The sequence below is a fragment of the Bos grunniens genome, chromosome 21, assembly GCF_055505025.1.
Source record: "Bos grunniens cultivar Pamir isolate PY7600 chromosome 21, Bosgru_T2T1.0, whole genome shotgun sequence".
In the NCBI taxonomy this organism is placed as follows: Eukaryota; Metazoa; Chordata; class Mammalia; order Artiodactyla; family Bovidae; genus Bos; species Bos grunniens.
Genome location: NC_141185.1, coordinates 36,523,771 through 36,537,615, shown reverse-complemented (window position 1 = coordinate 36,537,615; position 13,845 = coordinate 36,523,771). Strand labels below are relative to the sequence as shown.

At 39.8% G+C, this 13,845-nt stretch overlaps 1 protein-coding gene across 5 annotated transcripts in view; it reads left to right on the top strand.

The window, feature by feature from the left end:
* EDC3 (enhancer of mRNA decapping 3) overlaps positions 1–13,845 on the top strand; it is a 56,815-nt gene that overhangs the window by 22,008 nt on the left and 20,962 nt on the right. For all 5 annotated transcript variants that reach the window (XM_086363795.1, XM_086363794.1, XM_086363791.1 and 2 more), the window contains 2 exons: positions 2,172–2,491; positions 12,559–12,894. In XM_086363795.1, the coding sequence (XP_086219921.1) occupies positions 2,172–2,491; positions 12,559–12,894 (656 nt within the window). The remainder of the gene's footprint in view (positions 1–2,171; positions 2,492–12,558; positions 12,895–13,845) is intronic.

The following is a 13,845-nucleotide window of genomic DNA, read 5'->3' as shown; positions in this document are numbered from 1 at the left end:
TTGTATTATAATTTATCTCCAGAGACACACTCTAGCTAGTAGCTAAAGTCCTTAGCTCTAGGAATGTATTTTTCTTTAGTGTTTGCCAACAGATCTCAAGCTTAGATGTTGTCTTCACATCCCTCTTTTCACAAGTTTCACAGAAACCTTCCTTTCTTAACGTTTTTTTAAAAAAAGACTTTCTGGAAAGAGCTTCCTCGACTTCCTAAACAACACCCAGACCTAACCTTTTCTGTAGGTGTGTATCCATCCTTATTGCTTACCTCCTCTGAAGTCTTCACAGAAGATATACCCTTTGTGTTCAGGGCTAACCTTATCACACATGCTTTATGTGTTATCGTTTTCTATATCCTTTGAGACCCTGCCCCTTTCTTTTGTGTCTTCACTTTGAGCCTTTATACTGTCTCTCTTCTCATCACTTTCTAACTTTCTGAGGCCTCCCCCATAGTAAAAACACTCCTCCCCTTTCTGCACACGCCTTGCATTTGCCACTCGGTATTGCCCTAATGACACCTTTCACCCAGGTTAGAAACTTAGGAATCGTAATGAATTCTTCATTCTCTTGATCTTCATGTTCAGTTAGTCACCAAATTCTTTGGATTCCAAATGTTTTTTTGGTTCCATCCTCCTTTCTCTCTTTGCATTGTCACTTGCTGTATACATCCCCTCTTATTTCTGCCTCGTCTCCTAACAGGTGCCCCTGTCTCTAGTTTCCTTGCTGTTCTTACAGCCACCAGAAAAATCCAGTGTGACTGTGATCTGATCCCTAACTTTCTCTACAGCCTTACCTCCTGATGGCCCTCTACAAGCATTTGTCTCTTTAGTAACACTATAACATTTACAGTAACAACAGTAACATTGGCAGTTCCTCACATGGCCTCAGTCTCTGAGCCTTGGCTTAAGGTGCCCCTCTCCTCCCATACTCTGCTTGGCCAACTCTTATTTTCCCTTCCCAACCAGACTCAGCTTAAGTGCTTCATCCATCTCTACCAGACTAACATGTATTTTGCTTTGGGGGCTCTAGTCCCCAGTACACACCTCTGTCATAGTGTTCAACACTTTTGATTACCTACTTGAATTTTCTGCTGACTAGACTTCAAGTTCTGTGTGAGCATATATTGCTTTTCATCTTTATATACCCAACTCCTGCTACAGGGGTTACCACATACATAGTAAGTACTCTGTGTATACCTTTTGAGTGAGCAGGTAAGTAAATGAATGAAAAAAGCCATTAAGCATTGTAGAAATCTAAGATATTAATGATGGTTTTATGATTAACAATAGGTCTCTCTATTCTTTATTGAAGTATAGTTGATTTGCAGTGTTGTGTTAATTTCTGCTGTACAGCAAAGTGACTCAGTTACACACACACATTCTTTTCTGTGTTCTTTTCTATGATGGTTTATCCCAGGATTTTGACTGTAGTTCCCTGTGCTGTACAGTAGGACCTTGTTGTCCATCCATCCATATGTAATAGTTTGTGTCTACTAACCTGAAATGCCAGTCCATCTGTCTCCCACTCCCTTAACAATAGGTCTCTTTTGTTTTCCTTTTCTAAGTTTTTAATTTATTTTTTGTTTCTTTTTAAAAATTTTTATTTATTTTTAATTGAAGTATAATTGCTTTATAGTATTATATTGGTTTCTACCAAATGTCAACATAAATCAGCCATAGGTTTACCTATGTCCCCTCCCATTTGAACCTCCCACCGACTTCCCTCCCCATCCCACCCCTCTAGGTTTTACAGAGCCCCGGTTTGAGTTCCCTGAGTCATACAGCACATTCCCATTGGCTGTCTGTTTCACATATGGTGGTGTATGTTTCCATGTTACTCTCTCCACGCACCCCACCCTCTCCTCCCTCCCCGCCTCAGCCGTGTCCATATGCCTGTTCTCAATGTCTGTGTCTCTGCAAATAGGCTCATCAGTGCCATCTTTCTAGATTCCATATACATGAGTAGCAACAGGTCTCTTTTAAAGGTCAGTGCTGTGTCTGTTGAATGCTGGTGGCTAAGTCTTGTCTTTAAGTACGCCACCATCTTTTTTAGGTTTTGCCTTTGACTTCTCATTGAAATGAAGCCCTCCAAAGGTGTGGCTTTTGCTGTGGATTTCAGTTTCATCACTGTTATCACTGTTATAGTTTTGAGACTTGGACTCTTTTATGTATTTCAGGGCAGGTGACATTACAGAATTAAAAATTCTGGAGATACCAGGCCCTGGAGAAACCCAACATTTTGGAGACCTTCATCAGACAGAATTAGGCTCCTCTGGTGTTGGTTGCCAAGTTGGTATCAATCAAAATGGCACAGGCAAGTTGGTCAAGAAGCCAGCCTCTTCGAGCAGTGTCCCTCAGAACATCCCTAAGAGGACAGATGTGAAGAGCCAAGATGTTGCCATCTCTCCCCAGCAGCAACAGTGCTCAAAGAGCTACGTGGACAGGCACACGGAATCTTTGAGTCAGTCCAAAAGCTTCCGTCGTCGGCACAACTCTTGTAAGTTGGATTAAGTTAATGTGTTTTCTTAACTTGGTGTTTCATGTCCGCTTATCCACTGCTGTTCTTTAAATAAGTCCTTTATTACCCTAATGAAAAAAGATCCTGGCAGGGTTTTGCAAAAATATAGCATGGTTCTTTTATTCCCGTGCTATTTCCTCAAGATGTTAAAGGGAAAGGAAATTAGCTGTTTGAGACTCACACCCGCTCCCTGCCCTCTCCCAACACTTCTTTTCCTTCAAAAAATGTCAGTGATCTGGCTCGAGTTCGCATAGACAAAAGTGATGTTGTTTTTGATCTGGTAAATGGTGGTAGTAGCGATGTCTAAGTTAAACCTGCATTCAGGCTGTTCAAGGGAATTCTTGAATATGTTTTGTTCTTGTGGTTTAACTCCCATCCTCAGAGGAGAGGAAGGGATGGGCCTAGACATCTCTGTGATCTTACAGTTTCTGATAGACTGACAGTTTTAAATTTACTGTGTTCACTGTCCCTGCCAGCCCACCAAGGAGAGCATACACTGATGTGTGCTGATGCCCAGTTCTGTGTGGTACTGACAAATGGTTGAGTGCCATTTGCTTATTACAGAAGCATAGTTAATTCACTAGAGTCAGGTATGCTCTTTAACCTATTTACTGCAATAATGTTATAGCAGTGAATTATAACAGATTCACTAGAAATTTATGTGGCCCTTCAGAAGCCAACATTTTTAAAGTTTTGAAGATGCCTGATTTCCATGAGTATAAACTATTGAAATTTTGGGGAAAAAAAAATTTTAAAAAAAAGGTATTTCAAGGCACTTTTCCTTCAGTGCTTCTTAAATAACTATTTGAATTGACCTGAGACTGAAATTGAATTATTAATTCTTCTCTGTCCTTTGAAAAACTGTCGAATGCTTGGATAGAAAATGATGTTTTCCATTTAGACTTTAACCTTCTCTCTGTTTCTTTATTCTTTATTTAAAACAAAACAAAAAAACCACCTTTTTTCTTTAGCAAAAAATTGACTTGTTTGTTAAAAGTTTGAATGTTCAAGCAGTTTATAATCTCTCATGCAGGAAGATAATCTTCTTTGGCAATTTGAAACTTATTTTTTCCTACATATTTTCCCCATTAGTAATATCTTACATTACTATGGTACATTTGTTACATTTAATGAACCAGTTTTGATACATTAACCAAAGTCTATATTTTCTTCAGATTCCCTTAGTTTTTACCTACTGTCCTTGTTACAGGCTTCATCCAGCATGCCACGTTACATTTAGTAGTCATGTCTTCTCTCGGCTCTTACGGTTTCTCAGACTTCCACTGTTTTTGATGATCTAGACAGTTTTGATGAGTACTGGTTAGATATTTTGTAGCATATTCCTCAATTGGTATTTGATGTTTTTTGGTCATGATTAGACTGGGGTTATGTGTTTTGGGGAGGAAGACACACAGAGATAGTGTCGTTTTCATTGCATCATATCAATGTACCGTCAACATGATACGACTTTTTTTCTTGGCTGCCCTTGGTCTGGTCGATGCATGTAGGCTTTCTCTGGTTGCAGAGCATGGGGGCTACTCTCTTGTTTCTTTGCGCCGGCTTCTCACTGTGGTGGCTTGTCTTGTGAAGCACAGGCTCTTGGGCGTGAAGGCTTCAGTAGTTGCAGCGCATGGGCTCATAGTTGCTGCTCGTGGGCTTAGTTTCCCCATGGCTTGTGGGGTCTTCCTGGACCAGGGGTAGAACTGATGTGCCCTTCATTGCCAGGTGGATTCTTAACCACTGGACCACCAGGGAAGTCCCACTTTGTATTTCTTTTGATGCTGACGTTGATTGTCTGATTGAGGTGCTGTGTGTGTGTCAGATTTCTCTTCTGGAGTCAGTATGTGCAGCTCGCACCTAGGGAGTGGAGAGTTATGCAGAGTAGCTACATAAGTTACTTGGAATCCTTCTCTACTAGAGATAGGTCTCTTCTTTCTCATTTATTTGTTCCGTTATTTATTTTTATCAGTGTGGACTTAGAGGGCTTCTCTAGTGGCTAAGTGGTAAAGAATAGACCTGCAGTGCAGGAGACGTAGGTTCGATCCCTGGGTGGAGAAGGTCCCCTGGAGAAACAAACTGTAATCCACTCTAGTGTTCTTGCCTGGGAAATCCCATGGTCGGAAGGAGCCTGGTTGGCTGCAGTTTTTTGGGTGGCTAAGAGTCGGACATGACTTAGCAACTGAACTACAACAACGTGGACTTACAAGTGTTTATTTTATACTTTGGTTTATAATTCAATACCGCTTTATTTTGGTAATCAAATTGTTTCAACTTTGGCCACTGTGAGCTCTTGCAGTTGGCTCCTGTGTCCCTTGGACATGCTCCCATCATTGTGGATGGGTTCCCCCTCCCCCAGGCCTTCCTTACTATCTAGCACTACAAGATGCTCCAGGTTTATCTTCTGTATTTCCTGCCCCAGCCCTAGACTTAGCCATGTCTCCAAGGAGTCCTGTCTCCTTTTATTGGAGAATGGTATTACAAACTGCTGTCTAGGTACTAGATGTGCTCCTTGCTACTGGGTGTCACCCTTTCAAAAGCTGACAGAGCAGGAAAATATATATGTATATACTTAACCAGCATAGATACATATATCTATAAATACTTCTATATGTAACCATCACTACTCAGCTAAGCTAGCTAAAGTCACTCAATCGTGTCCGACTCTTGGCGACCCCATGGACTGTAGCCTATCAGGCTCCTCCGTCCATGGGATTTTCTGGACAAGAGTGTAGTGGATTGCCATTTTCTTCTCCAGGGGATCTTCCCGACCCAGGAATCGGACCCGGGTCTCCTGCATTGAGGCAGACGCTTTACCGTCTGAGCCACCAGGGAAACCATCACCACTAGATTAAGCTAAATGAGTTCATGATGTGACCAAGTCTAATCCATGGATCATTCTAGGCTCCTCCTCATCTGTAACCTCTCCCTCCAGCTGTGAGAAACCCATACTATCTGCCATCTGACTTAAATCATTCAATTCCAGTATATGTAGCAGAATTACAGTACTAACCCTAAAGGATACCCCCATTCCCTTCATTGATTTGTTTCATGTATTTATAACAGGTTGTTTCCTTGCATTCTGCATCCCATCTGGGGATCCTCCAAACTCCTCACTCTTTTGCATACATTAAGTCTCACTCTGTACTCTATAAAAAGTTCTGTGGGTTTTAACAAATACATATCTTATATCTAATATCTTTACAGTACTAAGCAGAATTCCCTATGTTTCACCTATTTAGTCCGTCCTTTTTTCCCTCCCTGACTGCCTGCCGTAACCCCCCTCCAAAGAGCTACTGATCTTTTTACCATCTACCTCTGTAGTTTTGCCTTTTCTAATCACATAATTAAAATCACACAGTATATAGCCTTTTCAGAGTAGCTTCTTTCACTTAACATTATTTATTTGAGATTCATCCATGTCTTTTTGTGGCATGATAGCTCATTTCCTTTTACTGATGAATAATATTCCATTGTATGGGTATAACACAGTTTGTTTATCCATTTACCTTCTGAAGGACATCTTGGTTGCTTCTAGCTTTTGGTGATTATGAACAAAGCTGCTGTAAATATTTGTGTGCAGGTTTTATGTGGACAGGACTTTTTATGATTGTTGGATATATGGTGAAACTATCAGTTTGTTTCTTTTTTCCCCTGATACTAATATTTATAGCAACTCTTTTGAAAGAGTACAGTTAACTTCAAAACAAGTAATTTATTTGATCTTTAACAAGTCACTCCGATCTAGTAAAAAGTAGGGTCACTCTCAGAAGTATTACTCTGGTTGGTTGATGCTTCTTTTGCTTTTGCTGTTTGATCCATTCTCATTTCCTAGATTATTACTGCATGTAAATAAGGTTAAGAGATCATGGACAGTAAAATGTTGGGTTCTCTTTCCAAAAATTTCTTTTGAATCCAGATTTGTGTGGAAGATGGCCATGGCCTGGGAGTTTGGTGATTGGATGTGACTCAGAATTGATCTGTGATGGAAAGCAGAGTAAATTTATTTATTTGATCAGTGAACCCTGTAAAATAAGAAGAAAGGTCTGCTTGGAATTGATTGATCTAGCATTTATGTAGCATTTTAAGGATCCCAAGGAAGTATATTGGTTTCTTCCCATCACAGTTGTAATGTAGATTTTTTCCATTGATGGATGAGAAATGGAGATTAAGTATTTTTTTCATTAGAGAGCTATAAATCATATTTTCTCTGGTGTGTGTAGATTGATGTTGAGACTAGTAGATTGATAAAGCTATAAGAATATAAATTCTCATAAATTCTGGCTTTTTATTGTCTTTCAAAGTTAGTAATGAGTTGTTGAAGGATTTGTTGGTTCTGGTTACCTAACCCAACATTGATGAGAGATTTAGCACAGGCAGATTTTAATCTCTTCTTTTAGGTTGGCAGTTGAGAGGGTGGTTATAAAGAATAGTTCCTGTAACCGTGGTCACTGAACTAACACTCGAGTATTTGTCAAGTAGGTGAACGGAGCATCAGTTCCAGGGAGCAGAGGGAAACCTCTTGAGTCCTCGTATATGGTCTCTTTAATATAACAGTGATCCCACCGTCTAAGGTCCTAAGATTATTTTTTACTAAGTTTTCATGCTCCTTCTGAGGTCCTAATGTGACTTCATTACCTCCTTGCATGTGCTTCGTACATCCAGCAAACTTGAAAACCCTGGTGCTGCTGCTGGAACCCAAGGTTGATTGATTACTAGGGTCTAGAATTTGGGAGTTGAAAAGAAGGTACTAGATACTCTCAGGAACCTCCTCATAAACCCCATTGAGACTGGCACCAAAACGTTTGTGATTTGACCTTCAAGTGCCCGTTAGCGTGCTAAGTGCAGGACAGAGTTCCCCTGTACAATATGTGTGTGACAAGCTCCAATAAATAAGTAGCACTGAGTGTTACACAACAATGGGTTTGTTATAAGTTCTCATGGCCAAAGAGCCTCTGTGCCAAAGGCTGGCAGCAAAATGGCACAGGAAGGCGGCCAGGCTCTAGTCTTAACACACACTTGGCCCTGGTAATTGAAAGGTAAAGAAATCTGGGAAGCACTGTTTATCTCTTCCAAGGGAAGTGCTTTTCTCTCCCAGGGGCCAAAGGCCAGTTTAATACAGAGCCAGGCCCTTTGGGATGAGTAAGCCAAACTTTGAGATAGCTTATTCACCTAGGACTTCCCAGTATTTTTTTTAAGTATGAGGAAAGGGAAGAATAAGAGACAACTAAGCATGTTAGCCTGCCTTTAATTTACCTTACATTCTCTTTATCTTTTTCTTGCTGATATGTGATGTCAGTATTTCCTCTTAGAAGGAAATTATTTTTTTGCTCTCTGCTTTTTTAAAAGCATTTGGAGCATAGCTGATCCTTAGTGTATCTTTGTCAAATGAATGAATGGAAGTTCTGTATTCAGCGGGAACATGAGAAAATACCTGATACTTTCTAAAGTAAGAACTGTGGGTTTGTGAGTTATGTTTGTAGTTTGTGGTCAAGCCACAAATGATCTCCCGTTTTGTTTCTTTTTCTCTGTCTTCTTTCCCATTGATTAATTGCTTGTCTTCATCTGTCATTGCGATAGGTTCAGGACAGTTTAATGTCAGTTCATGCTGCACTTGACTGAACTCCTTTCCTCTGAAGTCCTTGCCTCATGCTCCCTCTTGTATTGTTGTTGACAACTTCATCTTCCTGTCCTTTTTAGTCACGCAACACGCTTGGCATAGTTTTTGATGATTCCCTTTCTTTCTCATAAGTTAGTCTTAAGTTGCCCTTTCTTTTATAACCTCTTTAGTTTTTTTTGTTTGTTTGGGGGTTTTTGTTTTTTGATGTGGTTGTTTTGAATTTTTAATTCATCAGAGGTGTTTTGTGTGTGTGTGTGCTTCTGGTGTAGGCATGGTGCTGGCTGGCAGATCTGAATGACAAGTGACAGGCTTAACACCTTGAGTAAAACAGAGTCAGAGAATTCTGGTTAAGTTCAGTTAATTTCAAGAAAAAAATATTTTTTCTTTTTAATTTTAATGGCAGTCTTAGCTGTAGAAAATACCTCTGAGAGGCATGATGTAGAGCAGAGTGAGCAAACTTCTTCTGTAAAGGGTGAGATATTAAATATTTTAGGGTTTATAGGCCATAAGGTCTCTGTCTCAAACATTTAACTTTGTCTTTATAGCCTTAGACAATATGTAAACAAAGGAATGTGACCATATACCCATAAAACATTATTTACAGAAGCAGGTGATGGTTGGGCTGGATTTGGCCCCAGGGCTATGATAAAGAGTATAGACTTAGGGTGAAGTGGTAATCCATATCGATTCATGTTTGGAATAACTTTGTTTATTTTTTAATTTTGGAGGCTATTTTCTTAGGTCTGGTTAATTTTTAAAAACACTCTGGTTAAAGAAGGCCTGTAAGAGGAATAGAGGAAGTGTTATCTCTGCCATTCTTTTGTTCACTTATGATTGCATTATTGGCATTATCTTTATTGCATAGTTTTTTTCTTAAGGTATCTTTTAAAGCCACTTATTTTTGTATGCTTCAGCAGTTAAAAATGTATATAGTTGTACAACATGAATGTACTTAATACTGTTGAACTGTACACTCAAAATGGTTTAAATGGTAATGTATATTTTACAATAGTTTAAACATTTCAATGTAAATCCACTTGTTGTTATGGAACATCACTCATTCTTCAGGTAGCTCAAATACTGCCAGTGATTGGGTAGTATGAAACTTCTTAAGGGTGCTGATTTCCATCTGTGCCTTAAGTTCATAAGGCTTAAATTCTTCCTCTTTTTGGTTAGAAAAAGTAAATAAAATACTTAGTATCTTTTCCCCACATCATCCTTTGCCCTCCTGGGTGTGCACACAACCACTGGAGAGAGACCACTGGGCCAAAGACCTGTTTCCTAATATTGATTTAATAATATTGACTTAATATTGAGGCAGTACAATGATAATCTCGCAAACTGGACTTTTTCTCTGTTTCTTCCCTTGCCTGCGTATATTGCTAATGTGTTATCCTGACCGTGTATTTTCATGCTTGTTCTCCCATTCCTAATCCAGCTCTGTTTTCTCATCCGTGTTTCTATAGCACTTTATATAAACTTCTCATTATATTGTATTTTAATTATTATATCTCTCCTTCCTTTTGGGTTACTTGTCTTGATTATGTACTGTATTCCAGGTACTTAGCTGTGGCTCACAAAATGCTCTCATTAAATGTTTTTGTCAAATTATTGAAACTAGAACTTCACCCACACTTTGACAAGCTTCTCAGTGATTCATAATCTCAGCTTTTTATAGTGACTCAGCCAACTCTTCCTTCCTTTTATAATTTTGGTCAGCCTTAGATTTTTCTCTGAGGCCTAAATCTCATCTTTACTGGCAGCATAGTCCTTTTCCATATCAATATTTGGCATGAGGAAGATTTAGAACGTGAGTTACATATGTATAGTATACATCTTTCAGAATAATTATTGTAATTAATCTTGCTGATGTTGAGTTATTCGTTTAATATTTATTGACGGACTGCTGTGTACTAGAAACCCTGTTAGGGGCACCACAGTGAGCATTTTACATACAAGCAAATTGAGAAGTTGGATGATAGATATAAGATTATATAACATGTTAATAACAGAACTGGAACTAAGTCCTAGGTCTCCTGACCCGTGGTCCACTGAATAGAAGGGAGTTGCTGTGACAAGTTAGAGCAGTATAGTAGGGGTGATCTGTATGAGGGGGTTTGCTCATGATCATCCCAACCTCTACTTGAGTGTTTTAAAAATTGAGACAATCTCAATCTCAATCTCTTTAACAAGTGGTGCTGGGAAATCTGGTCAACCACTTGTAAAAGAATGAAACTAGAACACTTTCTAACACCATATACAAAAATAAACTCAAAATGGATTAAAGATCTCAACATAAGACCAGAAACTATAAAACTCCTAGAGGAGAACATAGGCAAAACACTCTCTGACATACATCACAGCAGGATCCTCTATGACCCACCTCCCAGAATATTGGAAATAAAAGCAAAAATAAACAAATGGGACCTAATTAAACTTAAAAGCTTCTGCACATCAAAGGAAACTATTAGCAAGGTGAAAAGACAGCCTTCAGAATGGGAGAAAATAATAGCAAATGAAGCAACCGACAAACAACTAATCTCAAAAATATACAAGCAACTCCTACAGCTCAACTCCAGAAAAATAAATGACCCAATCAAAAAATGGGCCAAAGATCTAAATAGACATTTCTCCAAAGAAGACATACAGATGGCTAACAAACACTTGAAAAGATGTTCAACATCACTCTTTATCAGAGAAATGCAAATCAAAACCACTATGAGGTACCATTTCACACCAGTCAGAATGGCTGCGGTCCAAAAGTCTACAAATAATAAATGCTGGAGAGGGTGTGGAGAAAAGGGAACCCTCTTACACTGTTGGTGGGAATGCAAATTAGTACAGCCACTATGGAGAACAGTGTGGAGATTCCTTAAAAAACTGGAAATAGAACTGCCTTATGATCCAGCAATCCCACTGCTGGGCATACACACTGAGGAAACCAGAAGGGAAAGAGACACGTGTACCCCAATGTTCATCGCAGCACTGTTTATAATAGCCAGGACATGGAAGCAACCTAGATGTCCATCAGCAGATGAATGGATAAGAAAGCTGTGGTACATATACACAATGGAGTATTACTCAGCCATTAAAAAGAATACATTTGAATCAGTTCTAATGAGGTGGATGAAACTGGAGACTATTATACAGAGTGAAGTAAGCCAGAAGGAAAAACATAAATACAGTATACTAACGCATGTATATGGAATTTAGAAAGATGGTAACGATAACCCTGTGTACGAGACAGCAAAAGAGACACTGATGTATAGAACAGTCTTATGGACTCTGTGGGAGAGGGTGGGAAGATTTGGGAGAATGTCATTGAAACATGTGAAATGTCATGTATGAAACGAGATGCCAGTCCAGGTTCAGTGCACGATGCTGGATGCTTGGGGCTGGTGCGCTGGGAAGGCCCAGGGGGATGGTATGGGGAGGTTGGGAGGGAGGAGGGTTCAGGATGGGGAGCATGTGATTTTTTTTTAAAAAATAAAATTAAAAAAAAAAAAAAATTGAGACGCTCAGTCTTACAAAAGGAAGTACATTATATTTATTCAGACTATGTTAAAGGTTCCATTTGGCATACCAGTCACCTGGTTCATCCTTCGGGGTGGTCAGATGGGGATCAAACTATAAATTCAGTTCAGGATTCTCTGGGAAGGCGTGGTTTGGAGAATTCTGTGAGGTCTTTGCTGCTGGAGGAGTAGTTGACTGACATGTGGTGGCCAGAGAGTCTCAGAGACAGAGAGTGACCTCAGTGCTGTGGTGTTGGTACGCACCTTGATATGGCCTCTACAGGATTATGTCAGTGTGGTCCTTGTCATCATTTGATGGTTCAGAAATTGCTAACCCAGAGTGATAAAATTTTAAGAAAAGAGGTCACATTAACCAGAAGATCTAAAAACAGGCCTGTAAGTCAAAATATATCAACTTATAGTGGCAGATGTATATCCATCTCAAGATCTGGAATCTGTGTAAACCCAGGGATTCCCTTCCTACTGAGGTCTAGCCTGAGACTGAGTTAAAAAATCAGAAAATGGCTTGCTTGGTAAGCATGGAATTCAGAGCCACTTGGACAAATCTTTCTTTGAACCTCAAGTTACGAGGACTTGGCCTTCTTTTACTCTGGTTATTTCTCTCTTAATCAATGGCTGGACGTTCAGAATCAGACCACCTGGACTTGTGTGGAGAGACTGCTGTGTTCTTGCCCTCCACTTTTTTGATATAGTCAGTTGTCAAAAAAGCCTTGATCATTACCAATTCCCTTATGAAGAGCAGAGCTTCAGATTTTCAGGAGTACTGCTTATTTCATATTCACTGTTACTTGGGCACTTTATGAAATCTACTATTCCATGAGATTTGTGGTAATTTGTGCTCCCCACTGAGCACTTTCTGTGAGCATACTGACTTTAGTTCCTGTTTTTTTCTGCAGGGTCATCTAGTAGCAGGCACCCAAATCAGGCAACTCCAAAGAAAAGTGGCTTAAAGAATGGCCAGATGAAGAATAAAGATGATGAGTGTTTTGGGGATGATATTGAGGAGATCCCAGACACAGATTTTGATTTTGAAGGGAACCTGGCCCTTTTTGACAAGGCAGCTGTGTTTGAGGAAATTGATACCTATGAGAGGAGAAGTGGTACCCGTTCCCGGGGCATCCCAAACGAGAGGCCTACTCGGTACCGCCACGATGAGAACATCCTGGAGTCAGAGCCCATTGTCTACCGTCGGATCACAGTGCCCCACAATGTGAGCAAGGAGTTCTGCACAGGTAAGTTAACCCCACATCCCGCTGGCTATCCCCCCGCCTCCTCCACTGCCCCACTTTATTTTGGTACTTGAAACAGAATGATCCAGATTCTGAGTCAGAGTGTTGGAGTAGGAAGTAGCTTAAGTGGCATGATCATTGGCCCATTATATTGTCTTTTAGAGATGTGGCCACTTGATCATCCTGCTTACCACTCGATTGGTATGGGGGCTGATTTTTCTACATATCCATTTATATCCTGCGCCTGGCAGGATCTGGTCTGCTGTTTATTAAGTAGGTTATGGTTAACAGCTAAAGGCATAGAGGCTAACTCTCTAGCTTGACATAGTTAGATCTGTTTTCACTTTGGCTTTCCTATTACTGCCTGTAGATTTTACCATAAGTTCAGCTCTGTTGCACTGGTTGTTTGCTGGGGTAAGAAATAGTCAGAGCTGAGTGGTTGAAACCATTGGCTAAAATTAGGGTTTCCATAAATTACATTTGTTTGCTATACTGTCCTCATCTCCTGCTAGCCTGGCCATTGAGGAGCTAGTCATAAAGTTCAATGACAGTGGTACCTTGGTAGTTATGTATAGGTCACTGTGTCTGTTGGCTCAGTAATTTTAAAGTCTTTCTCTCTTTTTTAGCATAAGAATCTTTTCTTCAAATGTAGCCTTTGAGGCAGCTGTGGGACAGGTGGTCTGTGTCATCCCTGTCTCTGTCCCTTCCCCCCAAACTTATTAACTGGGCTTCTTGGAATACAAATAGAAACTATTGTTATTGAGTGATTTGGGAGCTAAAGGGGGAATCATATTCATTTTAATAAGGATAATAATCATTTTGGCTTGAAGTCTTGAAAATAGGATAGCAGTAGCTTGAAAGCTAGTAGCAGTTATGGGAGATTTATGGAGACAGCAGAATTTCATTTTGGGGAAAATCAAATACGGCATGGCATTTTTGTAGACATCAGCGGGG